Source organism: Lissotriton helveticus, chromosome 3_1 (genome assembly GCF_964261635.1).
Source record: "Lissotriton helveticus chromosome 3_1, aLisHel1.1, whole genome shotgun sequence".
Lineage (NCBI taxonomy): Eukaryota > Metazoa > Chordata > Amphibia > Caudata > Salamandridae > Lissotriton > Lissotriton helveticus.
Genome location: NC_136061.1, coordinates 29,998,594 through 30,026,573, shown reverse-complemented (window position 1 = coordinate 30,026,573; position 27,980 = coordinate 29,998,594). Strand labels below are relative to the sequence as shown.

General features: G+C 50.3%; 1 protein-coding gene across 5 annotated transcripts in view; it reads right to left on the bottom strand.

Moving 5' to 3' along the window:
* The window catches only part of ADCY10 (adenylate cyclase 10), a 4,100,562-nt gene that overhangs the window by 1,282,987 nt on the left and 2,789,595 nt on the right, over positions 1 to 27,980 (bottom strand). For all 5 annotated transcript variants that reach the window (XM_078679137.1, XM_078679136.1, XM_078679138.1 and 2 more), the window contains one exon: positions 17,717 to 17,857. In XM_078679137.1, the coding sequence (XP_078535263.1) occupies positions 17,717 to 17,857 (141 nt within the window). The remainder of the gene's footprint in view (positions 1 to 17,716; positions 17,858 to 27,980) is intronic.

The window sequence follows — 27,980 nt, the reverse complement described above, 5'->3', positions numbered from 1 at the left end:
CACCCCACAGAAAGACTTGGCCAATGCACCACTCACTACCCCTGGGCCTAATGGATGAAAGCAAGGCAAACTGAGTGCAGGCCTGAGCACACTGCCTGGCTTTAAAATGGCCCCTTGACCCCCAGCCACATGGCCAAGCCCTACCTGGACCAGGCCTCAAAATGGCCCCCACCCACATGGCCAGGCCCCAACAACACCCCAAAAAGTCGAAAAACACACAACAATCACCACAATCCAATGCCATCCATGCCCTCAATGATGTTTAAATTCAAGACACCCCACAGAAAGACTTGGTCCATGCACCACTGAGTACCCCTGGGCTTAATCGATGAAAGCAAGTCAAACTGGGTGCAGGCCTAAGCACACTGCCTGGCTTCAAAATGGCCCCTTGACCCCCAGCCACATGGCCAGGCCCTGCCTGGACCAGGCCTCAAAATGGCCCCCACCCATATGGGCAGGCCCCAGCAACACCCCAAAAAGTCAATAAACACACAAAAATCACCACAATCCAATGCCATTCATGCCCTCAATGATGTTTAAATTCATGACACCCCATAGAAAGACTTGGTCCATGCACCAGTGAGTACCCCTGGGCCTAATGGATTAAAGCAAGTCAAAATGGGTGCAGGCCTGAGCATACTGCCTGGCTTCAAAATGGCCCCTTGACCCCCAGCCACATGGCCAGGCCCTGCCTGGACCAGGCCTCAAAATGGCCCCCACCCACATGGCCAGGCCCCAACAACACCCCAAAAAGTCGAAAAACACACAAAAATCACCACAATCCAATGCCATCCATGCCCTCAATGATGTTTGAATTCAGGACACCCCACAGAAAGACTTGGTCCATGCACCACTGAGTACCCCTGGGCCTAATGGCTTAAAGCAAGTCAAAATGGGTGCAGGCCTGAGCACACTGCCTGGCTTCAAAATGGCCCCTTGACCCCCAGCCACATGGCCAGGCCCTGCCTGGACCAGGCTTCAAAATGGCCCCCACCCATATGGCCAGGCCCCACCAACACCCCAAAAAGTCGAAAAACGCACAAAAATCACCACAATCCAATGCCATCCATGCCCTCAATGATGTTTAAATTCAAGACACCCCACAGAAAGACTTGGTCCGTGCACCAGTGAGTACTCCTGGGCCAAATGGATGAAAGCAAGGCAAACTGGGTACAGGCCTGAGCACACTTCCTGGCTTCAAAATGGCCCCTTGACCCCCAGCCACATGGCCAGGCCCTGCCAGGACCAGGCCTCAAAATGGCACCCACCCACATGGCCAGGCCCCAACAACACCCCAAAAAGTCGAAAAACACACAATAATCACCACAATCCAATGCCATCCATGCCCTCAATGATGTTTAAATTCAAGACACCCCACAGAAAGACTTGGTCCATGCACCACTGAGTACCCCTGGGCCTAATGAATGAAAGCAAGTCAAACTGGGTGCAGGCCTGAGCACACTGCCTGGCTTCAAAATGGCCCCTTGACCCCCAGCCACATGGCCAGGCCCTGCCTGGACCAGGTCTCAAAATGGCCCCCACCTATATGGGCAGGCCCCAACAACACCCCAAAAAGTCGAAAAACACACAATAATCACCACAATCCAATGCCATCCATGCCCTCAATGATGTTTAAATTCAAGTCACCCCACAGAAAGACTTGGTCCATGCACCAGTGAGTACCCCTTTGCCTAATGGATGAAAGCAAGGCAAACTGAGTGCAGGCCTGAACACACTACCTGGCTTCAAAATGGCCCCTTGACCCTCAGCCACATGGCCAGGCCCTCCCTGGACCAGGCCTCAAAATGGCCCCCACACACATGGCCAGGCCCCAACAACACCCCAAAAAGTCGAAAAACATACAACAATCACCACAATCCAATGCCATCCATGCCCTCAATGATGTTTAAATTCAAGACACCCCACAGAAAGACTTGGTCCATGCACCACTCATTACCCCTGGGCCTACTGGCTAGTGTGGCTTTACAGGCACCCCAACATTTAAAAAAAAAATCCACATATAGTGAGCTAAAATTCAATGACATGAATGAGATTTAAGTTCAACAAAACTCACAGAAACAGTATGCACCCATGACTAACCCTGGGCCTACTGGATACTGTGGCTACCCACAATATATATTTTTTTAAGTTGTGAAAAAGTTTTAAAATTGTAGTTGCAGCAACTGCAATGCCCCAAACAAACACCAACTTACTTGTAAAATCTCAAATCCAAAAGTGATCCAAAGTCCAAAAAGTCCTCCAGATCCAAAGGAAAAGTGACCAAGACATTGACAAAGCACTGGGAGGAGCCTGCTGGAAAGGAACAGGAAGTTGGAGACTCTGGGGCACTTCCTTCCTCCCACCCTCCTCCCCCCCCAAAATGGACTCCTTGCACCAAAAAGTGCAGCCAAATGTCAATCTGAGGAGCTATTCTGATCAAAATCATCATTTTCAGAAGGTTTATGCTGCCTGCGTTGGATTTCTTGTGCAGAATTGCAATTTTTGCAAGTTCAGGAAAGCGAGCTGTTCAAATCTCCCGCCGGAAGTCAGCTGCGTGCCACATCTACGTGTGCGCAATTGTTTACTCCCGCGATACGTGATCGTGGGCCCTTATGACGTACTCGCGTTGTCAAACTCTCGTTGTGCAAGATAGAGGGCCGCGATGACGTACACGAGGTCGAAAAACTCTCACGCGATCATGCAGCAAGATCCAAAATGGCGCCGCAAACCCAAACCGGGAGAAAAACAACTCGGCGGACTCAGAATCACGGTAAGTCAACGCAGCTCGTGTGATATTGTATTTTTCAAGCTCGACCAAGCAAAAATCAGCCAGCTTGCGAATTGCGGATTTTTGGGCAAATTTGCGCAATTCGCGGACCACGAATTTGCCAAAAATCCACAAATTCCGCGAACGGAGCGGATTTTCAGCCCACCTTTATACATAATACCTGTGAGACACTGACATGGCTCTCACCTTCCTGTAATTCAGTCACCCCTCAAATACTAGTAATAATTCTTGCCAGGTTGAAGCCGGAAAAGTCACTAAATAAGGCTTTGCTCAACCCTCTGGCAGCTTGCACACAAGCAGTCAGATTTATGTTAGAAGCAATGTGTATAGTATTTATGCAGCACTCAAACAGTCCTACAATGAAACGCCAATTTTACAAAAATAGAATTGATTATCATAAACAACATGATACTAAAACAACAAAAATCCAATTTGTAGAACCGGATTTATGAATTTTTAACATTTCTAGGATGGATGAGGAGGGAAGGGGTGTAGAGCAACAGAAGGGACCAAAGAAAATGAGAAGAAGATCGCGTCCCAACAATAAATAGGTGAGGGCAACCCGTCAATGATGTGCCCAGTGATCATCCATTGATTTAGTGAAGATGAGTATTCCATTAAAAAAGGGGGGAAACGAATTCCAATATTACTCCAAGCTAAAGTCCAAGACAGGAGCCGAGTCAGAAGGAGGCAGTACTGTATTAAATGCCCCAACGTACTTTTAAGATGATATGACTGTTCTAATATCGATGAACGGAACCGCAATTAAATCGGACGGCCACGGGAGAAACAGCGTCTTTCCCCAGGGAAGACGCTGTTTCTCCTGTTTCTTCTTTCTTTCTCATTATCAAATTGTTTTTATGAATGTTGAAAATAAATTCGAGATACATTTACTGGCCAAGAAGACTGGTTGTTTTTTGGATCAATAGATGTTGGGTACGACATAATGATATGTAATTCTGGCTTTGTATAGAATTATATCTCCTGTTCTTTGTTGTGGATTAATTTCCTTAGGGTATGCACCTAAGCAGGCAGATTCCACCACTCTAGTCAGGCCAAGTCTGTTACATACCAAAGATAACCTGTGCTCACCCTCTGGTAGATTGGCGCAGAGCAGTAAGGTTTATCATCAGAGACAATGTGTAAAGCGTTTGTGCAACCAGGGCCGGCCTAAGGCATGTGCAAGCTGTGCACCTGCACAGGGCCTCCAAACCCCAGGGGCCGCCACGCCAATATATATCCTTAGATACATATTTGCGTGGCTGCCCCTGGCAGGGATTTGGCGGCCTCGGGCCCCCTACCTACACTCCCTGCTCAGGGCCTCCGTGAGCCTAGAGCCGGCCCTGGTGCAACACACTCGCACAGAAACACAATGAATAGAAAACAAAAGAGACTGCACACAAGAATATATAAAAAATATATAGTATATTGTACATAAAACCAGACCAAAATGGCATCATATCATTAGTGCAAATGATGCAGATTTAAAGAAGTGGCTTATGTTGCCAACCACATGAATCAGTGGAGAGGTGTGGTGCAGTGGCCAGGGCAGCTGACTTCGGAGAACATGGTTCACAGTTCGAACCCCGGCGGCAGCTCAGCTGAGCACCATGTGACTCTGTGCAATAGCTCACTTAATTCCCACGATGGCCTCCAGCGCCTTGAGACCCGTAAGGGTGAGTAGTTCGCGCTTTACAAATACGGATTTACATTTACATGGCTGATGAGGGGTGATGCCCTGAAACTGATCCCAGGATGCTTGTTTACGGTCCAGGGAGGACTTAGCTTGGCAGTTCGGGCTAGACTGTTCCTATGAGGTACAGAGTCAGGACTGATTTGCATATGGCTGGGTCTAAACTGGAGTGACATGGTGAGCAAAAGAACAATAGATTTAACCAAGATCTATTGATTTCCTCTGCATTCCGTCCATCATCTGTGCATCTTTAATTTTCTACAAGTGGCTTTTTTTCAGAGTAGAAATTTAAAATCCAATTTTACCATTAAATGGACTTTAAATCACAATTCATTTGAGTGGAAAAACATTTTTCTATCTGTTCACAAACTGACGTTATCACTTATTAGGTGTTGTTGGACTTTGGCCCTTAGGGCAGGTTCACCCCTAAACTTTTTGCTGGTAAATGGTGACCTGGTGATGGTGATTTTTGGATTCTGCGCACTTTCACTGTGTCCCAGTGGAAAGTGCGTGCGCACTCTGAGTGCATGTGCTGAGCTAGGCCTGCCCGCCCATAGGAATGCATGGGGAATGTATGTGTCCCTGGTAGTTCCTGATGCGTGGGGTGTACAGGCTTGAGTCTGGTATGTGTGAACTCGTGAGAATGAATGCTGCGCAATGGTATGTGCGGCTTGTATGTGTCTAGTATGGAAGCGCCATTTCTAGACATGGCTGTACGTGTGCAGTGAGGGTGCTGGAGTGTGATTGGCTGGAGCTGGCTGGCATGCCAGGCTCCAGGAAGTCTGGATGGGTCTGCCCGGTGGTGAGTGGGAGATTAGCATGAGTGATGTGTGGGAGGAGTGTACCTGTGTCCTGGATGGGCTGGGTTTTCCCCACACAATGCTGGCTCCGCCCCCCTGTGGTGTGTCTAATGACTCAAGCCCTGCCAGTGAATAGAGAGGGTGGTTGAGGTAAACAGAGTACTCAAGAACCAGCTGCGACTGGTTCCGCCCCCACCCTGCACCTTCAGACAAAGGGAAATGGTGTATAAAAATGGGGCTGTGTCCCCACAGAAGTTGTTCTCTTCCAGGATCCGGAGGGGGCTGTTGCTGCTGGGCCAGAGGACCGCCACTTGGGGTGTCTCCCTGCCTGGAGACCCAGTGTGCTGGCTCTGGGCCCAGCCTTGCCCCCCCCTGCCTGCCTACAAGGACTTTGCTGGGTCCTTTCCTGATTTATAGCGCTAGGAGTGCTTGGCTTTTCCCTCTAGCGCTTGAGAGCGCTTTATTTCGTCCTAGCGCTGGGAGCGCTGTGGTTTGTGCCCACTAGCGCTTAAGAGCGCTTACTTTCTTTCGAGAGCGCCTGGAAGCGCTGTGCCTGCATTTAGCGCAGGGAGCGCTTTGCCGGCCCTAGCGAGTGCCCACCTCACTTATTTGTAGTTAATTTGCTGCTTTTACCTCGAGGGAGCCCACTCCTCGGTAAAATTCATCCCCCGCCTAGAAGTGCTGGAGATGGGCCGCCGCGCTGCCCGCGACGACCCGGAAGTGTTCCTGCCGGCCGGCCAATCAGCGAGCAGGCCGACCGGAAGTCCCGCCCCGCAGCCGCGACCCGGAAGTCAGGCAGGCCGGGGGCAGGACAGAGAGGCAACCGGAAGCAGACGGGAGGCCACCCCGTGCTCCGGTAAGGGGAGAAGCCGGCGTCTTTCCTTGTCCCCCCCAGGCTCCCAAAGCGAGGGAGAGCCCAGGGGAGAAGTCTGCAGAGAGCCCCGAGGAGCGGGAGCTCTCGTGAAGAAGACCGCCGCCTCGAGACCGGTGAGTGTGCCTTGGGGGATACGCGACTCACGCGAGATGCGTGAGATTTGGTAGGGGCGGTCGATTTCTCCCTGCTGAAGCGCACAGAAGCGCTACGAAGCGTCCAGGTGGCATTTTTGTGTTGAGCCCGAGAGGCTCAGGGGGCAAATCTTAATTCTAGAGCCCAGCGAGGCTCCCAAGGGCCCAGCCATTACTTGAGCCTGCGAGGCTCTTACAAGGCGGCAATTGTTGGCAAAGAGCCCCGAGAGGCTCAAGGCGCCCCAGTGTTGAGGAGCCCAGAGGGGCTCAGGGGACAGTCTTTTGGCCAGAGCCTGCGAGGCTCCAGCATTGGCCCCATCCTCATCTCCAGCTGCCCAGCACTTTGTGGGCAGCTGCCACGTTTAGGCCCTGACATTTGGGACACATGGACAGTCACAGGTGGTGACTTGTGAGATTGGCGCAATTATTGTCTTTCACCTCTGAATGTATTGTTGATGCATCATGTGTTTTCCTCTTTACACCTCTGAATGAATGTTATGCATTGCATCATGTGTTATGTGCTTCCACCCCCACAGGTACTGTAATACTTAGGTGGTTGTTTTCTCCCTAGTACAGGTGGTGCTAGTGAGGTCCTGTTACCAGTAGTTACTGGTTGGGTGCTATTTTGTGCTAAAGTAATTTTACATTCAAAGTGCTATTTTTGAAAGTGCTACTTCTGATTCCTGACAGTGGTCCAGGTGGCCCTGTCTTGTACATAATCCCTTGTAAATTCTGCCCGTGCCTCTGGCACATTGTAAAGTGTGTGTTTTATCTAATGTGTGTTTGGTGTAATACTAAGGCTATTTCTATATAACCTTGTGTGGAGTTTCCTTTGTGGTGGGCCTGGGTGTTGTTGCTGGGGTGCGTGCGCAAATACTTAACATACATCGCCTCCAAGTTTAGCCTTGCTGCTCGCGCCACGTTACCTAGAGGGTGAGTAGGGGTTATCTTGGCGTGTAACTCCCTTGCCCTGACTTGGGTGTGGTGGTCTCTGACTGACTTTGGCGAAAGCCCTGGCCAGCCGGGGATCCCATTTCCAACATTGGCGGCAAGCGGTGAGGATAAGGATTTGTGTTTGCCTTGTACCTTAGTAGCGGCTGGCTGCACCACAAAACTCTGCATTTTAGATGACCACATTTTAGGGGATTGTTTTTGAAGTTCCATTATTTTCTTCTCCTGAAGGTATCCATTGTGTAATTGTGTCAGTACATTTGTCCCCCTCCCTGCGCCCAGAGTCGGTACCTGTGTCACTTGTGGTCAGGTTGAGAAATCAGGGGTGGTAGAAACTGCCTTACCAGTCCGAGGGGAGGGTTGTGTGTGGATGAATGGTGTGTGGCACTAGGCAAGTGAGTGTGAGTTCTCTGGGGTAGAGAGCTTGCTGATACCTTGTGAATTGTGTACTTCTGTGTTAGCTCAGACCCCTAGGTTCCCTGTGTAATCTCTTCTCCAAAACGTCCGCCAGAATGGAGCCTGCTTTTGATGTCTGTGATCTGTTTAGATACAGTATGGGAGAGTTGGTAAGGTTCTGTGAAGAGAGAGACATAGGGGTGGATGAGTTAGACACTCAGTCCGAACTTAGGAGCAGCCTGATCCTATGGCAAAAGTGTCAGTGGGACCTTGAGCGCAGTGAGGGAAGGGCCCGGGCTTCACACCAGGAGGGTGGTGGGTCTGTGGGGAGCCCTGAAGATTCAGGAGAGGAGGGAGAAGATGTCAGCACCTGGATGCCAGTAGAGAGGGAGGACCCCATAGGTAGGGAGTCCCTTGCTGGGTCCAGCATAGGAGGCAGCGCCTCCTCCCTTTACCTGTCCCCAGAGGAGCTGGAAGATAGGAGGAGAGAAAGGGAGCACCAGCTGGCTTTAGAGAGGCTCAGGTTGGAGCATGCCCAGGCTATGGCACAGCTGGGCATTAGAAAGCAACAGCTGGAGGTTAAGAAGCAACAGCTAGAGACCGAGAGGGTCTTAGCGCAGGAAAGGATAGAGGAGGCTGAGAGGGCCGCCACCAGAGGCAAAGTAGCTCTGGAGGGTAGACTATCCCCTGCGTGCAGTGTTGAGTGTCTGGATTCCCCAGGGAGGGTTGAGTCCAGTGGTGGCAGCTATCCAGATTTCCGTGTAGGAAATCCCAGTCCCAGTTCCCCCAGTCTGGTACCTGTTTCCCCAGAGGAGGCGTTAAGGGTGAAGTTCAGGGACAGTAGGAAACTGTCTCACCAGTCTTGGGAGGAATTTGAGGATGAATGTTGTGATACACTGTGGGCTTGGGTGCAAGTTCACACAAAAGATGATTTTGACGTATTGTTTGGTCTGATTGTCAAAGAGCATCTGCTCAATTGTTGTTCACCAGGGTTGCGCACACACCTGTTGGGGTGTGGATTGTCTGAGGCATGTGAGCTTGCAGATGAAGCAGACCGCTGGGAAAGGGCTAGAGGTTCTCTAGAGTCATTGGTGAGTGACTCCAAAAGTAGTGGTTCAGGTATCTTCCAGCCCAGCGTGGTGGAAGAGGCTCAGTGTAGCCCAGCTAGGTCCCAGGATAGCGAGGAGGGTGTAGGGGCTCACTGCCTGGCTCAGTGGAGCAGGAGTGAGGGGGAGACCGAGGTTCCCCAGACGCCCGAAGCCCTGCCTCAGGACTTGGATGGTTTCTGTAGGGAACACCAGGTTGGGGACCTAGGCTGTCCTGTTAGTCCATTTGAGGAAGATCTCCTAGTGAGTGGAGGACCTGGAGCGTCTGTAACCAGAGCTCCTGTGGTTCTAGAGTCTGGCAGTACCGCTCCGGTAGGGAGGGTACAGGAGTCCAGAGTGAGGAGTGATTGGGGGAGTTCCCCAGTGGAAGGACCAGTGGGTCAGGGACTACCCAGTTGGGCTAGGTTCCCGTGTAGTGACCATGGTAACACCACTTCTGGTCTGGGGGATCGTCACGCACTGTCAGGTGGACAGAGGGCGGGAGATCTGCGCCAGACAGACAGTCACACAACAGATGTGTCATTTATTAGCCTCAGGGGGATTGTGTGTGAATCCCCAGAAGTCCTGGAGTGCCAGGCAATTGTTCCACCGAGGGTTTTAGACCAGAGGTTGGAAGGCCAGGTTCAGGATCAGCCTGACCTGAAGGGTAGGACGACTGTAACCAGTGTCCTGACCGGTTCTTCTTCCAGAGGAACTTCTCCAGGTGGGAGAGGGCAGACCTCTGGAAGGGGGTGCAGAGGGTGGGAGAGCCCACCTCTGACCCCGGTGCAACCTGAGTGGATCAGCCCTGGGTTGGAATGGCGTTCTAGGTGTACCCCTCGCCGGAGGAGGAGGAACCCTAGAAGAAGAGGTAGGGGGAGGAGAGCCTTCCCCGAGACTCCTGGTCCGCCTGAGGTTGTAGACCCTAGGCTGGAGAACCAGTGGCAGTCTAGTCCTGTCTTGTAAATAATCCCTTGTAAATTCTGCCCGTGCCTCGGGCACATTGTAAAGTGTGTGTTTTATCTAATGTGTTTTGGTGTAATACAAAGGCTATTTTTATATAACCTTGTGTGGAGTTTCCTTTGTGGTGGGCCTGGGTGTTGTTGCTGGGGTGCGTGCGCAAATACTTAACTTACATCGCCTCCAAGTTTAGCCTTGCTGCTCGCGCCACGTTACCTAGAGGGTGAGTAGGGGTTATCTTGGCGTGTGTGTCTAGTATGGAAGCGCCATTTCTAGACATGGCTGTACGTGTGCTGTGAGGGTGCTGGCGTGTGATTGGCTGGAGCTGGCTGGCATGCCAGGCTCCAGGAAGTCTGGATGGGTCTGCCCGGTGGTGAGTGGGAGATTAGCATGAGTGATGTGTGGGAGGAGTGTACCTGTGTCCTGGATGGGCTGGGTTTTCCCCACACAATGCTGGCTCCGCCCCCCTGTGGTGTGTCTAATGACCCAAGCCCTGCCAGTGAATAGAGAGGGTGGTTGAGGTAAACAGAGTACTCAAGAACCAGCTGCGACTGGTTCCGCCCCCACCCTGCACCTTCAGACAAAGGGAAATGGTGTATAAAAATGGGGCTGTGTCCCCACAGATGTTGTTCTCTTCCAGGATCCAGAGGGGGCTGTTGCTGCTGCTGCTGGGCCAGAGGACCGCCACTTGGGGTGTCTCCCTGCCTGGAGACCCAGTGTGCTGGCTCTGGGCCCAGCCTTGCCCCCCCCCTGCCTGCCTACAAGGACTTTGCTGGGTCCTTTCCTGATTTATAGTGCTAGGAGCGCTTGGCTTTTCCCTCTAGCGCTTGAGAGCTCTTTATTTCGTCCTAGCGCTGGGAGCGCTGTGGTTTGTGCCCACTAGCGCTTAAGAGCGCTTACTTTCTTTCGAGAGCGCCTGGAAGCGCTGTGCCTGCATTTAGCGCAGGGAGCGCTTTGCCGGCCCTAGCGAGTGCCCACCTCGCTTATTTGTAGTTAATTTGCTGCTTTTACCTCGAGGGAGCCCACTCCTCGGTAAAATTCATCCCCCGCCTAGAAGTGTTGGAGACGGGGCGCCGCGCTGCCCGCGACGACCCGGAAGTGTTCCTGCCGGCCGGCCAATCAGCGAGCAGGCCGACCGGAAGTCCCGCCCCGCAGCCGCGACCCGGAAGTCAGGCAGGCCGGGGGCAGGACAGAGAGGCAACCGGAAACAGACGGGAGGCCACCCCGTGCTCCGGTAAGGGGAGAAGCCGGCATCTTTCCTTGTCCCCCCCAGGCTCCCAAAGCGAGGGAGAGCCCAGGGGAGAAGGCTGCAGAGAGCCCCGAGGAGCGGGAGCTCTCGTGAAGAAGACCGCCGCCTCGAGACCGGTGAGTGTGCCTCGGGGGATATGCGACTCACGCGAGATGCGTGAGAATTGGTAAGGGCGGTCGATTTCTCCCTGCTGAAGCGCACAGAAGCGCTACGAAGCGTCCAGGTGGCATTTTTGTGTTGAGCCCGAGAGGCTCAGGGGGCAAATCTTAATTCTAGAGCCCAGCGAGGCTCCCAAGGGCCCAGCCATTACTTGAGCCTGCGAGGCTCTTACAAGGCGGCAATTGTTGGCAAAGAGCCCCGAGAGGCTCAAGGCGCCCCAGTGTTGAGGAGCTCAGAGGGGCTCAGGGGACAGTCTTTTGGCCAGAGCCTGCGAGGCTCCAGCGTTGGCCCCATCCTCATCTCCAGCTGCCCAGCACTTTGTGGGCAGCTGCCACGTTTAAGCCCTGACATTTGGGACACATGGACAGTCACAGGTGGTGAATTGTGAGATTGGCGCAATTATTGTCTTTACACCTCTGAATGTATTGTTGATGCATCATGTGTTTTCCTCTTTACACCTCTGAATGAATGTTATGCATTGCATCATGTGTTATGTGCTTCCACCCCCACAGGTACTGTAATACTTAGGTGGTTGTTTTCTCCCTAGTACAGGTGGTGCTAGTGAGGTCCTGTTACCAGTAGTTACTGGTTGGGTGCTATTTTGTGCTAAAGTAATTTTACATTCAAAGTGCTATTTTTGAAAGTGCTACTTCTGATTCCTGACAGTGGTCCAGGTGGCCCTGTCTTGTACATAATCCCTTGTAAATTCTGCCCGTGCCTCTGGCACATTGTAAAGTGTGTGTTTTATCTAATGTGTGTTTGGTAAAGGCTATTTCTATATAACCTTGTGTGGAGTTTCCTTTGTGGTGGGCCTGGGTGTTGTTGCTGGGGTGCGTGCGCAAATACTTAACTTACATCGCCTCCAAGTTTAGCCTTGCTGCTCGCGCCACGTTACCTAGAGGGTGAGTAGGGGTTATCTTGGCGTGTAACTCCCTTGCCCTGACTTGGGTGTGGTGGTCTCTGACTGACTTTGGCGAAAGCCCTGGCCAGCCGGGGATCCCATTTCCAACAGGTGTAATAGGGTAATCCTGTGTTAATCAATGGGAGAGCTAGCTTTCCAACAGTAAAAATTGACTTTTGGAGAATTTTCGCTCTCTGGACATGTGAAACTTGAATACATATGTCCTACTTTTTAAATACAATGACCATGCCCTTTGAGCCTTTAGGGCCTGTGAGCATTTAGGGTCTACCTTAGGAACAACGAATATATATTAAAAAAGAAGGTTTCTGCCTGGCAAAAGGATTATTTTGCCAGGTCGCAATTGCAGTTTAAAAATGCACTACAGGCTACAGGGGCAGGCAGGAGACATGATCTACAATTCTACTTTATTGGTTGGCCCAATGAGTGCTCCTGCCAAATAGTAGCATTTCATTTACGTGTAGTACCATATGCTGGGGACCTACAAGTAAATTAAATCTACCAATCAGGTGTAGACCAACTTTACCATGTTTTCAAGGGAGCTGCCCCCGTACCGAAAAATAAAATGAAAAGCCTAGGAATTTGGCTTGATAAGCCCCTAAACTTTAACTGTCAGGTGGCCAAGCTTTCCGCCACCTGTTTCGGCCTATTAAGGCTCCTATGTAAAATCCTCCCCCTCTTACCTGTTGACTCAAGACGGACTATGGTCCAGGGCCTAATTTTGTCCCGCCTGGACTTTGGAAACGCCCTGTACCTGGGTGCACCCCAGTCTACCCTAAACAAATTACAAATAATTCTAAACTGTGCTGCAAGAACCCTCCTTCAAATTCCCCGTCGCTCCTCTGCCAACACCAGACTCAAGGACCTACACTGGCTTCCAGTCAGGGAAAGGATCCAGTTCAAAGCAATGTGTATTGTTCATCGAAGCATCGATCCTTTTGGGGAACAGGTGCCACTATCAACCAACCCTTGATAACCACCTACCACCCAACAAGACAGCTCAGATCAAGCACGGTCTTTCTGGCCCTAATACCAAAGATAAAGAAGTCCAGATGCGGAGGCCGCTCCTTTTCTTACAACGTGGCCGGGCTCTGGAACTCCCTTCCCCTCCCAACTTAGATGGGAACCCAAACTGCTCTTTTCCGCAAACTTTTGAAAACCAGGCTGTTCAATAAACCGGACTAGCTCTGACCGCTGTTAACCAGGTGTGACGTCTCAGCGCTAGGACGCCTGAGGGTAGCTACTGCGCTATATAAATGGTCTTTTCATTTCATTTCAGAGCCATTGAGTTGGGCAACAATAAACATATGTCATTCAGCGCCTTGGGACCCATGGGTGATGTGTGCTTTATAAATACACGTGTTAGAGCATAAGTACTTTACCACAGATTATCAGGGAAAAGGGAAAAGCCAACAAAAAAAGGGTTCAGCAAAAGAAGTCAAAAATAGGGAGTGAAAAAGTCAAAGCCAAGATTAACGAGTTCAGCAAAGAAAGGCAGACATGTGGGATGACGCGGCAAAGAGGGCCCACTTTAATAGAAAGGTTGCTTGTTATGCTAGACTGCACCTTTGAGCAGGTTCATCATTGACAATATCATGTCCCTGTCCTCTTTCTGTGGCTTATGGACATTTGTTTTAAGCTTCCTTTGCATTTGGTTGCCCTCTAGGTCACAGCCACCATTCTGTCACGTGATGGAGCCCTGTTTATATTTGCATCACAGACTTCTTATTTGGACCTAGTATGAGCAGAAACCTTTGATCAAGGAATTGCCATTATACTTGCTTTAGTGACTCTGTTTTGATGGACAGGCTTAACATTGTAAGGGCCTCGACTGAGGATATATTCTAATTCTACTCCTTGTCAGTTGTATGTGTAAGTAAGGGTTGTGCAGCCCACCTCTCACTTCTTTGCCCTCCAGTGCTGAATAATCTATAGGCAATAATACATTTCAAACTTCTCCTTTGTTTAATATGTGCATTGGTTTTAATATGTAAAGGGGATGCAAAAACCAATTAAATTCCATACATCTCCCTTCTTCCCACATCTTAGCTGGTTACTATTCAGAGTCGTTTAGCAATAACTATCTCCATTCTCATCTCTTTCACAAGAGATGTTGCATTAGAGAGAGTGGGTGGAGGCCTGATTCCACTGCTCTGACATCTGAAGGCCATGAAGAGTGACAACATACACCATAGCCCCTTCCTCGACTATGGCCCCTTTGCTTATGGACACAGCACCAATGACGAGAGGCCTGGGACCCAGCAGGAGCTGCCTGTGCTCCCTGACATCGCTCGGATACCCTGTCTGCTGCCAGCATCAGTACCGCAACAACTGAAAAGGAGAGACTCATCCTGCATTCTGGGGTATGATTCTCTAAAGAAGGTCCCTTAGCATCCCCTGGGCATTCTCTACAGAATATGTGTAGGTGGCCCTTCCAGGCGCAACTAAAGAATGTGATATTGTGTAAACAGGAGACAAAAACATGTGCATCCCTGTGAACCCTGTGAAGATGCCAATCAATGAAGCCTGAAAGGTCGCACAGCACTGATGAAGTTCAATCGAGGCCTTACAGACACTGCACTCCTTACCCCCAAGGGTGAACCCAAGCAGTGCAGTCAGATGAAAGATGCTTCAGGATGCTGCAGCCCCAGCTTGAACGTGTGTGCTCAGGTAAAGGAGTGACCATGTCAAACCTCAAGTCCACGGGAGCCTTTATACATCTCAACAACTTCATGGTGCTTAAGGGCTCTGTGGCTCCTCAATAACCTTAAGATTCAGTGTGTGAGGCACTTCTGCGTCACCGCAGCCTTTCAGATTGCCTGACACCTTTATCGATTCAAACCTTACTGAGTCAATATTGTACGTATCAATTAGGCTCAAATGAGCGGTTGGCAGAACAGGCTTCAAACTCTCTCAGGGCACCTTATTGTCTTCTTGAGGAGTAGATGTCAAACCTAGAAACACTCACTGCAGTTCGCAAGCACATTTAAAGGAAGCGCACTGTGTTCTCGTCCTTTTCTCCAGATACCAGGATCCTGCCATGTCTGCACGACGGCCTCCTTTAAGTCTAGTGGAGGGACACGTCTGGTAAGGCTCGTGGCCTGCATATACATTAACCAAAGTGTTGATCACTCTGAGTGGTCAATCCATTTATCTTCCGAAGCCCAAGGAACATATATTTCACTCTCAGAATCCCTTGCCCAACCTGCTGCCAGTCAGCTCAGCTCTCTGGTGATAGCATTCCTTCAGGAGTGCTTGCCTGCCTGAAGGCTGCTTCATTCATGAACTGCAGAATCTTACACCTGAGGCCTGGTTTAGGGTCCACCACATGACCTGTGAGGGACATTCAGGTTCCTCCCATCCCTCTTTGACCGACGTCAGTGTATTGCAGACAGCTGTCGACAGGAAGCCCATACAACAGGCCCAATCTGACAAACCCGCACTCTTCTGTGGCGCTTCCTGATACATGAACAACAGGCAGGCAGAAGAAGACACCCTCCTCCTCAGTGGTTGCTCTAAATCACCCATCATGCTTTTTGAGAGCCTTATGAAATCTCTCAACTAATATGTTGCTTTGGGGGTGCTATGAGGTAGAAAACTTAAAAATCAGACCAATCTCTTCCCAGTGAGCCTTCATGGAGGTTCACTTCTAATAATCAGAAAATATTGCTTTATCAAATTCCTCCCACAACCAAATGCCTACCAGAGCTCTATCTACTACAAGGCCAGTAGCATTCCTCAAGGGAAATTTTGATATACTTAATGATGCGTGAGCTACTAGCATCGTTATATGTTTATTCAGAGAAGTTGCAGAAGCCTTCAATGGACCAATGATATGAACTCCTAACCTCTCAAAGGGCACTCCCATCACTGCCATGGCGCTACAGGTGTATGTGCCCTCCAAAACTTACAAATCAGCTGACAAATAGTACTAGTGCGGCACTAGCACTCATGTCTACACACATTTCCCAGCATCTATCTACACAGGAAGTGATATCCCTGGCTTATCACCTGAACATTTCAACCCAGACCTTCCCAACTAAGAGCGATACAGAAAAGGGGGAGAATTATTTGGGTCCACTGTGGCCAGAAATACCTGCAGCCAGCCCAGGAACCTTGCTCCTTCGTAATCACAGTGAAGACCTACAAGCCAGGTTAAATCTTATGACGCGCTCTACACTACCTGTCCCCACAATCAGATCCAGAGCATACAAACACTCACAGTGCACACCTCCAAAACAAAGACTCCGCCGAATACACATCCATTCACCACCACCTCACACTTCAACTCAGGCTCACTAACAGTTGTTCTGCAGTACTTCAGGCTCCAAACTCTGTATCAGACCTTGGATGCACTCTTCATCTCAGAATGATAGCTCACCCCAGATCCATGAGCATCTTGGTTCTCACTGACAAAAGCATCCACATTGCACGCGTGACCATAGGAAGGGACGAGCCCTCACCAGCAGCCGTAAGTCATGGTCCTGCACCACTGGCAAGTAAGCAACACCCAATTAAATATGCCACTGGCCACATTCTGCATCTCAGTCTGCCATGCGCCACCTTATCTTGATGTGTCTTGAATGAAACAAGGACTTCATGGACAAATCCTCAACAACTTCCTCCAACACACTACCACCTTCCTCCTCTGTGACTCAACCAGCTAGACAAATATAAGCACACAAAAAAGAAGTGACACCCTTCGTAAGCTCATCACACATCAAAGGCCACATCTTCGATCCTTGTCTTCTGGAAATAACCAACCATCCAAGGTAAACCTTGCATATGTTTGGTTTAAGCATCCCACCACGTCATCTCCATTATCCTGCCCTACATCCAACACATCGAAGTCAACCCCAAAGAGAACTACGAACATTCAAAGATTTTTCCATCAACAACCTAAAGCTCAAACTCATCCCAGACTGCCCCCTAGAGTTCAACACTTTCTTACACAACATCAACACATTTCTGGTAAACAATGTAAACACCCAAACTCCAATAAAAAAAAAAAAATCTAAATTGAATCCTGCAGCACTCTGGCACGCCAAAGCCCTCACCAAAAATAAATGCTACATCTTCACTTCGGGGAAAAAATAGAAAAAATAGTAGAACTGCCAATAAACTTGCTAACTCCCTTCAGTTAATGCCCAGTATTTTAATAATGCCATCCCTGAAGCTGCCACAAAAGGTGAGCACTCACACTTCAAGACAATCAGACACAGCATCAATCCTATGCCTGCACCACACAGACACGTGCAACGCCATCAATCGTTGCTTCAGTTGAAAAATGACGGAAGATCCATCAGCGCGAAGTCTGCGTCGCCCCTTGTGTCCCATCCCTGCACATAGCAAGCAGCAAGGCTTGTATTTAAACCACTGCCTCTCCCAATATCAGCCATCAAAGCCGCCTTGTGTGAAGATGATGCTCTACCTTAGCTTCGTCTTCTTCAGAGCCATCTGCGGAGAAGCTCTCTTGCGCAGATGCACCAAGGCCATGGCCAGTCTCTCAATGCACCTTCCATGTGGGCTGGAGGCAGCACTGCTCTGAATCACTCACCGTCCCAGAGATACCATTATAATACATTCCCAAGAGCTCTCTCAGCTCCACCCCAGCCCTTGAGAGCAGAGGCTGTGATCTAAACCCACATCCACTGAAACGGAGCAGCCCTCAGCAGGCGGCAAGGGGGGATCGGAGGGGAAAGGGGTCTTACGTTCTTGTCCCTCGGGGCAGGGCTCGACAGGTGACTGCTGCTTCAAATAGTCTGCAATCTTCAGTTGTGCCTCCATAATTCTCCTATATGACGATCCACTCCTCTTGGCTGTCAATGGAATCCTTTGGAAAGGAGATGACCCTATAATTGAAGAATGGAGCACTGTAAAACACACTTCATAGACAAAACCCATATTTTTAGCAAAAAAGAGAACTTAGCCTGATCTGGTACAGAAAGGCACAGGTGCGGTGCAATGTTCCTGTGTGGCTCCATCTTGTCCCACCCTGACTACAGTTTGTGTTATTGTAGGGAAGGATTTGGGAGTACCAGTAAACCACAGAGTGTAGTTCTCAGCACTGGGCAGCAGGGGCAACTGAAGGACACCATTGAGGTGATTTAGCAAAGCTGTGTTGGGCTCAGTACTACCATGGCAAAAGTGCTGCAAGTCAAGTCTTAAGTGCTTTGTCAGAGCAGGGTGGGGCCTACTTGAGAGTAACATTACAGGCAGACCACCTTTTTATTACTGAGACAGAAGAGAGTCGGCAACTCAAGCTTGAAGAGCAGTGGCCGAGCAGTGCCTGTGTGTCAGTACAGAAAGAGCAGGCACCAGAGGAGCTGTGAGATGAAATCAAAGGCACTGATGCAGACCAGGAAAGGAAAGACTTCCGAAGGTTTCCTGTGTATCTCAGCACTGGAAGGATAAGGGTTGTCGCTGATCGTGATTGTAAAGCTTTGGTAAGGCCGTGAATGGAATCCCATCACCTTATCAATAGGACGTGCTACAAGTCAAGAGTTAGTCGCATCAGTAAATCTGTGTAGGTCTCAGGAGTTGATGCTGTCAGGACTGAAGTCCTTTAGCAGATCTGAGGCTGACATTCAGACTGGAATGGAACACTGAGGGGTATGGAGAGAGTGGCACTGGGCTGTTTCAATACTGCACTAGTGTTGAGGAGGGCCCTGCCGGACCGGAAGTCCTGCTACACAGCTCAGCAGTGAAGTGCATCAGCAGGGTTGTATCAATTGATCCTGTGACTCAAAGGGCAGGAGGTCCTATTGAGAAGGATTGAGGCACATCTTGTGTATTCTTTGTGTTCGATCCAACCTTGGGTTCGGTCAAGGAATGTGTTACTGTGCTTGAGTTACCTTGCACAGGGAGGGAACCAATTGTATGGAATGGCGTCTAACTCTGATTCCTGCACCAGCGTCTTTCCTGTCTCCTTTGGACTCTATGATAACTGGCTTTGAATGGAGCTTCAGATCTGAGAGCAGTGGGTGCTGCAGGTCAGGGTTGCGGTGCCTTGTAGCGGTGCACATGGGTCCAGGTTCAGCAACAGCAGGGGGAAGAAGTTTCAAACTGAGGTGCATTGGAAGAGCTGTATATGACTCAGACCAAGATTGAGATGCATGTGTACACATTCTAAGGCTCAAACAACAGATAATGCTGTGATCAGTGCTGTGGTATGTATTGATCCTAAAATTCAAATACTAAAGAGAGTTATAGAGCAGGATTGGGATACAGGACTGAGGTACATCCGCTGAGTTGTGTGTGGACATAGGTGCTGCAGATAAAGACTCACTTCAACGGGCAGAAACCATCAAACGTAGACTTGCCATGTTGATCAACTCTCCAAAACTATGGGCAACATTGTTGACTCCTGTTCCTAACTCCCACCAAGCCCTGGTCCCGCCATAAATCAGTTTGAAAACACCACCATGATCCTGATATTAAGGTGGGTAACATGCCATGAAAATAGTCAATATTTATTATTAATGCTTTCAACCTTACCAAGTGACCACCCTGAGACCTGTGTATCAGTAATAGATAAGTTACTTACCTTCGGTAATGCATTCTCTGATAGAGACAACATCTAGCTGCAGATTCCTTCCCTTTGAATTTTCCAGGTGTCCGACTGGATCCGTAAACTTTTGCATGACCAGAATCCATACGCACCATCGGGTGGCTCCATCCAGCGCTGCGTGATGTTGCCGGTGTCATTGGTTTCGGTTGTGACGTTGTGTCACCTATATGGATGCCACCCAGGCTTGCAGCCTCTCAGAGGAGGAGCCAAGATGGCGATCGGAACAGTCGCATAAACGCCTCGCTCCGAGATCCCTTCCTCCCCGCCGCCTATCCTGTCTTTAATCCTGATCGGGGTGCTCCGAATTTGGTTACCTGGGAAGAGCCTTCACTTACCGTCTTTTTCCGGGGCTCTGGCGTGCAGTGGTTTCTGCGTTCTGCCCTTGTAACCTTGCTGGCCTTCCCGGCCCTGACGCCGGGGCCTCGAGTGCTGTGTCTGCCCGGAGGTGTTTGGAGTGCCGACGGCCCGGAACCGCTGAAGAGACCCGATGGTGGAAGCCTGAGAGCCGCGAGCCGGAAGCGCCGGAGCGGACCCACCCCCGATGGTGGGCCACCCCGCATGCCTGATTGCCTGCCGGCCCGAAGAAGAGAAGCCGCGTTGTCCGGCACCCCTCGGGTGAGAAGCCCACTCCTGTTGATTGTCCCGCCTGGGATCCGGTGCAGGGCTCCCCCGAGTGTTGTGGGGAGCACGCCCGTTCTTCTGGTGACTCTCCTTTCTCCGCCGAGCGCCATCCGCCGCGGATCGGCTGTGTGTCCTGGGGCCTCCGGCACTCCTGGTGGGCTTGGCGGCGGATGCGACAATGGCGGCGGACGATATGCACAAGATGGCGGATGGCCCCTCGGAGTGTCTTCCTCCTGGAGACAGGTACGTTGCTGCATTTGCTCTCCCCATACCTCGTTTGATTCGGGCGGCCCCTACACGGAGTACTGTCTTGTTCGCCCTGGGTGCTCTGCGGATCGACCTGTCCTTGCACTGCCGGGACTTGGAGTTGCGGATCGCCGCCATGGTTGTTCAGCCATTTTGTGACGCGGTGTAGTCTCCCCGAGTTGGTATTGTTGAGACTTCTCCAGCTGCTGTGCTGGGATATCCGGCTGGGTGTTCGATTCCATGGGATCAAGTGGACCCGGTGCCGATGCAGCAGTATTTCCTACATCCTGATTTCTTTGCTTTGTGCTGGACAGCCCGGACTTTGTGCTTGGCCACGTGGATCTTTGGGTTACTTCTGCACTCTGACTGTTGCCGAATTTTCCTGGCTGCTTTTTGTTCGCCGAGACGGTGTTCCGTGAAGATCCCACTTGCTTTCCTTGACTGGTATGGACCCACTGTATCATGCTGTTTCCTGGCCGTGGCGGGGTCTGGCAGCTCTGCTTTTCATAGAAGTGGACAGGGGTGATTGTGCCGGGGTGCCTGCGGGACTTTTGTTTTGTTAATTGGCATCTCCGTGCCTCATCATTTGGACAGTTCCTGTCTTCATCCTTTATGTAGGCTTTTCTCAGTGTCCTTTTTTGACCTCGACTAGTGATCAGTTATTGCGGGTGGGGTGGTGTTCTGTATTTCGATCGCTGGCTCCCCTCCTCTCTTCTCTCCTCTCCTTCTCTTCCCTCTTTTTCCTCTCCTTTTATCCCTTTCTCTTTTTTCCCTTCGTTATTATTCCCTTTCTCTCTCTTCTATATTTCGGGTGACTCTGGGCGACAGGCACGCTGTTTAGTGGGATAGGCCATAGCCATTACAGTGATGTAGGGTGGGGGGGGTGTTTGTTATTTTAGTTTGTTTTCTTCTATGGTCCCTTTTTTGCTTTCTTTCTAGGGGGTGGGCTATGGCCCTTTGTTCTTTCTCCTTCGTTTCGTAAGTGTCTGCACTTTCTCCTTTTTCGGGGCGGGAGGGCGGTCTATGCGGTGACCCATTTACTTGTTTGCTACGATTTGTCCTTTATTTTTGAACCTTTGATGGGCATTGGATGTATCTGGGCTTTGCTCTACTGTGGTTATTTGATTGCGTAGGGGGCTGCATCCCTCTCGTCCCCCCCCTCTTTTTCTGAGTATGTTGCATGACACATGGGTAGATATGGCTTCTGCCTCCTCTATACATCATAAAATGAAACCTTTCTTATCCTGGCGCTTACTGTGTGACGATTTCGTTACTCGTCTATCCTGTATTCATCCTACCGTACACATTGATGTTGTTCTCTTTTGACTCTCCTGATTTTGCGGCCGGCCCTTGTGGTTGTAGGCCTGCGCTTGTACTTATACCTGTTTTTCAATAAAGGTTTAAAAAAAAAAAAAAAAAAAAAAAAGGCTTGCAGCCTCAGTTCCTTTTCACTTTTTCCCATGCCAGAATACAGAGCCATGAAGTGAACTAACTACTGTGTGTCAAAAGTGGGGCCATGTAAAGGGGAATAACCCTAGCCCTACAAATGAGTCCGCAGAGCAGGGAGGCATGCGTGGCTCTATAAGAAATCAGCAGCTAGATATTGCCTTAACCAGATAATGCTTCACAGAAGGTAAGTAATTTGTTCCCCTAATAGAGACTTCTAGTTGCAGATTTCTTACTTTTGAATAGATACCCAAGCCATACTTCCTGGTGGTTGGCTGAGGACATATTTACTAGACTAAAACGTTCTCCAGGACCGAACAGTCAAAATTCTCGTCCCTATGGACCTCACTGTCCTGACAGTAGTGTTTCACAAACGTGTGGAGTGAAGCCCATGTTGCAGATTGAAAGATTTCCAGGTCTGGCACTCCAAGAGCCAATGCCTTGGTCACAGCCTTCCCCTGGTGGAATGGGCTCGTAAGCCCTCAGGAGGATGGTTACTAGTCAGGGCGTAGCAAATTTTAATGCAGTTAATAACTCAGCACAAAATGGTTCATTTTTACACTGCCCAAACTTTTTTAACTCCCATGTAACCTACAAAGATCATCCACCTGGAACTCTTTCATGCGGTCAAGGTAGAACGACAATGCTCTTTTTGGTCCCAGGCGGTGGAGATGCTCCTTTCCTTAGAGGAATGCGGAGGAGCAAAAAAGGTAGACAGTGTGAACGATTGATCGAGATGGAATGGGGTCACCACTTTAGGTAGGAATGAGGCTCGGGTGCGAAGCACCACCTTATCCAGCATTGTCATAAGGTAGAGAGGCTTGATGACAAAGCCTGCAGCTGGTTGTATGAGACAACCATGCATTAATTTTCCTTGCATTCCTTAACAACGGGGGCGGAACAATGAATGGTTCTGAACCACGCATCCTATTTATAACATAAGTCGTTACAACAACTTATCTTAGGGGGGTGCTGGACTTTGAAATAGTATAATTTACTATTCCAACTCCAGTCACGGTAACAGCATGGAAAGTGTTGAACTTTAACGTCCAACACCGCTTAACCTAACGCTTGTTATTTTACAGATTGCGTTGTAAATGTAATGCGTCGTTCAGATAACCCTTAAGAGTACCCAAAGCAGAGACTTGCTGGGCAAGGGTAAAAATAAAAATAAGATTATTAGATAGAGAAGTAGAAAGAGGGTCAATAGACCTTTCTGTACAATATTTACAATGTTTTGCCAACGGAAGGCGTATACCGTCTCAGTGGAGGGATGCCTTACCACCAAGGTAACATTACATACTTCAGGAGGAAGGTCAAAAGCTAACAACTGTCACCGCTCGATCTCCAAGACAGTATGTGTAGAGTTGACAAGTTCAGGTAGAGGACCATCCCCTGCTGCTGCGACAGAAGATCCTCCCAAAGGGCAACCTGATCGGAGGATGGGTGCTCATTCAAAGAAGCTCTGGATATCAGACTCTCCTTGACCAGCCCGTATCCAAAAGGATGACATGGGCAGAAGTGGTATGGGTGTACAGTAGGCCTGAGCTCCAACCACGATGGAAAGCGCCAGCCTTGGAAACTCCAGCGCGCAATACTGTTTTCAATGTCAAATCTCTTTGGAGGTGAACAGATCAAAACAAGGCTCTCCTATTTATTTATTTGTGTATTTATTTATTATATTTCTAGAGCGTACTGTCACCTGGCAGGCAACCTGGCGGTAGCACCTTCAGAGAAATAGCAAGTATAGGGCCGCACTACAGACAACAGTCTAAATCTTTGGAAACAGCCATGTTTTTAGCCTCCTTCTAAAAAGGAGGAGATCACTAACTTGTCTAAGTTCCAGGGGTAAAGCATTCCAGAGCTTCGCAGCTGTCACCTCAAAGGATCTGCCACCTGATCTCACTTTCCTGAATCTAGGTACCTTTACTAACTTTGCCCCCGAGGAGCGCAGGGTTCTCATGGGGACATACCATTCAAATTTATTTTGAAAGGACACGGGCCCCAACTAATTCAAGGCTTTAAACACTAGGCAGAGAGATTTAAACTGGACTCTTTGTCTCAGTGGAAGCCAATGCAATTCAGCCAAAGCCAAGGAAGAAGAGGACCTTCTGGGCCAGCCAAGCACTAATTTGGCTGCCTGTTGCACCTGGCACCTTGGGGTGAGTCTCCCTTCCACTTTTTGCTGATGTGCCTCAGATGTTTTGCTGGTATTCGATGCTCACGGCACTGCGCCACGGCCAACCCGTGCCGCAGTGCAAGTATTCCCAATGTAAAGTGTAGCCATAATTGATTTCCACGATTGGCCTATTTGGTTTACTGTCAGTCCCCAGTAACGTGCACGAGGAGTGCCGGGGCTTGTAGATACAAATGCCGCTAGTGGGCTTGCAGCGCTGGTTGCGCCACCCACAGAAGTGGCCTCGTAACATGTGTCTTGGGTCTGCCATTGCAGACCCGGCGTACAGTCTTGTACTGTCATGCTGACTGCGCAAGTGTCCACGCTTGCCAGTCACTAAACCTTCCCTTAACTTCATATCAGTCACCCCTATGGTAGGCCTACGGGCAGGGTGCATTGTAAGGACAAGGTAGGACAAGCCTAGAGTGTGGCATGTCCTAATAGTGAATTACCGCCCTTTTTCGTTCTTCACTATTGAAGGGCTACCTGTTCTCTTAGGCCAGATGAGCTGCCGGAATTATTACACGCTATAGTCCCGGCAGGCTCAGGGAACACAGTGGCATGTCAAGTTTAGTATGCCTGAACTCAGAATAATAAAATACGTCCTTTAGTAAGGTGTATTTTAATATCCTGTGTTTGCAAATGCTACTTTTAGAAAGTTAGCCTTTGCTCGCCTAACTATTTCAGCCCGCCTCTGCCAGGATGTGTATCTGTTGCCTGGGTTTGTGTGAGTGACAGGGCTGGGGAATTCCCGGGGACAGTCGGGGGCTCCAGGTGGTGAATGGGGTGCTTACACCAGGATGGGTGGGCGGAGTAGTCGTTGACTCTGGATAGGGTTGTGCTCCAGCACCACAATGCTGGCTCCACCTCCTGCGGAGCGTCTGATGTCCCTGCCCTGCACTCTGAAAGAAGACGGCAGCTTCCTGTAAACAGAGTACTCCAAAACCGGGTTGAACTAGGCTCAGGCCCCCTGGCCTGCAAAGACAAAAGAATCACAGTATAAATACAGGAGCTCCGCTCCTTGCAAATCAGATCCAGTTTTTCCCACGACGAACCTCTGCCTGACTAAGAGGACCAAGAGAAGCTGAAGGACGGAAACCAGTCTGGATCCTGTAAGACTGGCCTGCAGCGGTGCTTTGCTGAGAAAGGAGATAAAAGGGCCAGATATGACTTTGAAGACGTGTGCCTGAAACGATCTCCAAGGGCTTGATTGCGAACTTGCCCCCTGAACGGAACACAAGGACCATTGGGTTCTATTCTGCATGTGCCTGTCTGCTGTTGGGCCTTAGTTCTTATTCCCTCGCCGGAGTTGTGACTCAGGTGCCTTCGGCCCTCCCCAGGTCGTGACAGCTCGGAGCCTGGTCGCCCCGCCGCAGAGAGCCCCGCTCATCCCTGAGTCGCTCTTCGCTTCAGTGTCGGGTCGCTCGCTCTCCTGTCACCTCGCCGCTAACGGAGCGCGTTGTGTGCCCTTCATCTTCTCCAGCCGGAATCTGCAAGGAGCGCATTCCATAGCCTCGGACGGTCCGTACGTCGTAACGTACCCGACTGTCTCGCTCAAGAAAGGCCTCCCGTACGATGGTACCGGTAGCCTGGTGCTGCACTCGTCTGCCCGAGAACGCGACGCCCCTCACAGATCCACGAGTACGACTTGACGTGCTAAGAAGTAGTACGCCCCGCAGGCCTGAACGGCGCCTCGCCCCGTGAGCTGCATCGATCCCGGGTCGCCACAACCCTCCACAGTCCTGCTCAACCACCTCGCTCCTTGAGGGGGCCCGAGCCGGAGAGATCCTCTGGAGAACCGTCAGCCTCGTCCCGGGTAAGCCCTCACCAAGCTGCGCCTGAAACGCCTCGGACTTCCACAAGCAAGGTACACCAGAACTCCGTCTCGAGTTCACATCGGATCCAGGGTCCGCAACGATCTGTTTTCCCTATCATCGTACCTTGCTGAACAACGAACATTTAAAGACTAATTGCCTATTTAAATCTGGTGGCCTCAAATCGCTAAACGTTATATGGTCTTGTGTTAATTCTGCAACTGAAGTATTTTTATATAAAGTCTACGTATTTTTGATACAATCTTACGACTGGTGTCCATTTGTGGTGGGTCAGTGAGTTTACTGTGCGTGATCATAAATGCTTAACTAACTATCGCCCTGAGGATCAGCCTTGTCTGCTCGCGCCACACTACCTAGAGGGTGAGCAGGGGTAATTCGAAGGAGTAGTTCCCTTGCCCTGACTAGAGGAAGAGGCCCCTGCTTGTCGCAAGTGCATACCTGCGCCAACCAGAGACCTCGGATTCTAACATTGGTGGCAGCGGTGGGATTCCGAATTTGCATTTATGATTCATGTACAGTGAATTACTGATCATCACGTAGTGAGAGCAGACCTATAACGTAGCCACAGATTTATTGTCTTGCCAAGAGATCTCGTATCGCTAAACCATGCCTGGTTCACTCCCCGCTAGAGTACCTTCTGTTATCTCTGGACTCGATGATGTTAACTGGGAAGATCTTGGAGGTTACAAAGCCGAGCAATTGAAAGGTTTTTGCGTAAAATTCCGAGTCACCCACGCTGGGTGCAAAAACAAAACCCAGACCATCAAGGCACTGACAGCCTGGAAGGAGTCAAGAGAGCCAGAAAACAAGCTGGTGGTGGATCCACCAGATAGTCTTATCGAGGTGCCCCGGGGCCTGTCGTCAGAAGAGCTGGCAGACAGGGCCGCACCCAGAGCGCATGAAGTAGAGATGGCAAGATTGAACGGACAAATGGCGATGGCGGAGAAGAAACTCCAGCTAGAGCACGAACTACGCATTAAAGAATTGGAGCTGAAAGCGAAAGGCTTGGATGCAGCTCCTGGTGGCAGCACAACGCCAGCACACGTAGAGTCAAGGGTCTACGTACCGAAGGAAGTGGTTAAGGAGTATTTTAAGGGGGATGACATAGGGCAGTGGTTTTGGGCCTACGAGGTAGCCATGTCCTCCCACCGGATCCCTGAGAAGGATTGAGGAGTGGGGTTGTGGGGACGGTTCCTGACCGAGGGGCGGGATACCCTGCTAGATCTTCCCTCTGAAGAATCCACTTCCTACCCGCACATGAAAGAGGCCCTGATGAACAGATTTGGGTTAACCCCTGACATGTACCGACAGCGGTTTAGGAATTTTGTGAGGAAGCAAGGGAGTACGTATGTGGAGTATGTGACCTTTTTCTGCAGAGCGCTGGATGGTTGGGTGAAGGGCAGCAAGGTGAATGATTACCAAGGGCTGTTTGATTTAATAGCTTGGGAGCACTTGTCGCTTAATTGTTTTCCTGAGTGACGCCAGCACCTGATCGATAGCAAGCTGTCCAACCCGTGGAAGCTTGCTGAGGAAGCGGACCGCTGGCTCAGCACCAGGGTCCACAAGGGTCTCGGGGAAGACTCAGCCAAAGGTGGGCAGGGTCCCCAGCAGAAGAGTGGGGGGACAGGGGAAAACAGAGAGGGTTCTACAAAGGCCCCCAAAGTAATCCCCAAGGGAACCAAGGGAAAGGTTCTCAGCCTCCTCAACCCCCGAAGCCGATTGGGGCCCCGACAGGTAAACCTGTTCACAGAGGGCCCATCACCTGCTTTAGGTGTGGCGACCAGGGTCACGTTGCCTCTGATCCTAAGAGTCGCCTATTTGCAAAACCCGCACCCACTGGTGCTCCCCCCAGGCAAATAGCTACTGTTAACTTTGGGGAGGAAATAGCAATCCAAGGGGGTGGGGATCCCGTCCAGATGACCTTAGTCTCGATAGGAGATACTGAAAAGGTCCCCGAAAACTACCTACCCAGCAACACTAAGAAATATGGGCAGGTAGTGACCATCAATGGAAAGAAAGCGGAGGCTCTTCGAGATACAGGAGCCAGTGTGACTGCCGTCCGGCAGCACCTGGTGTCTCGA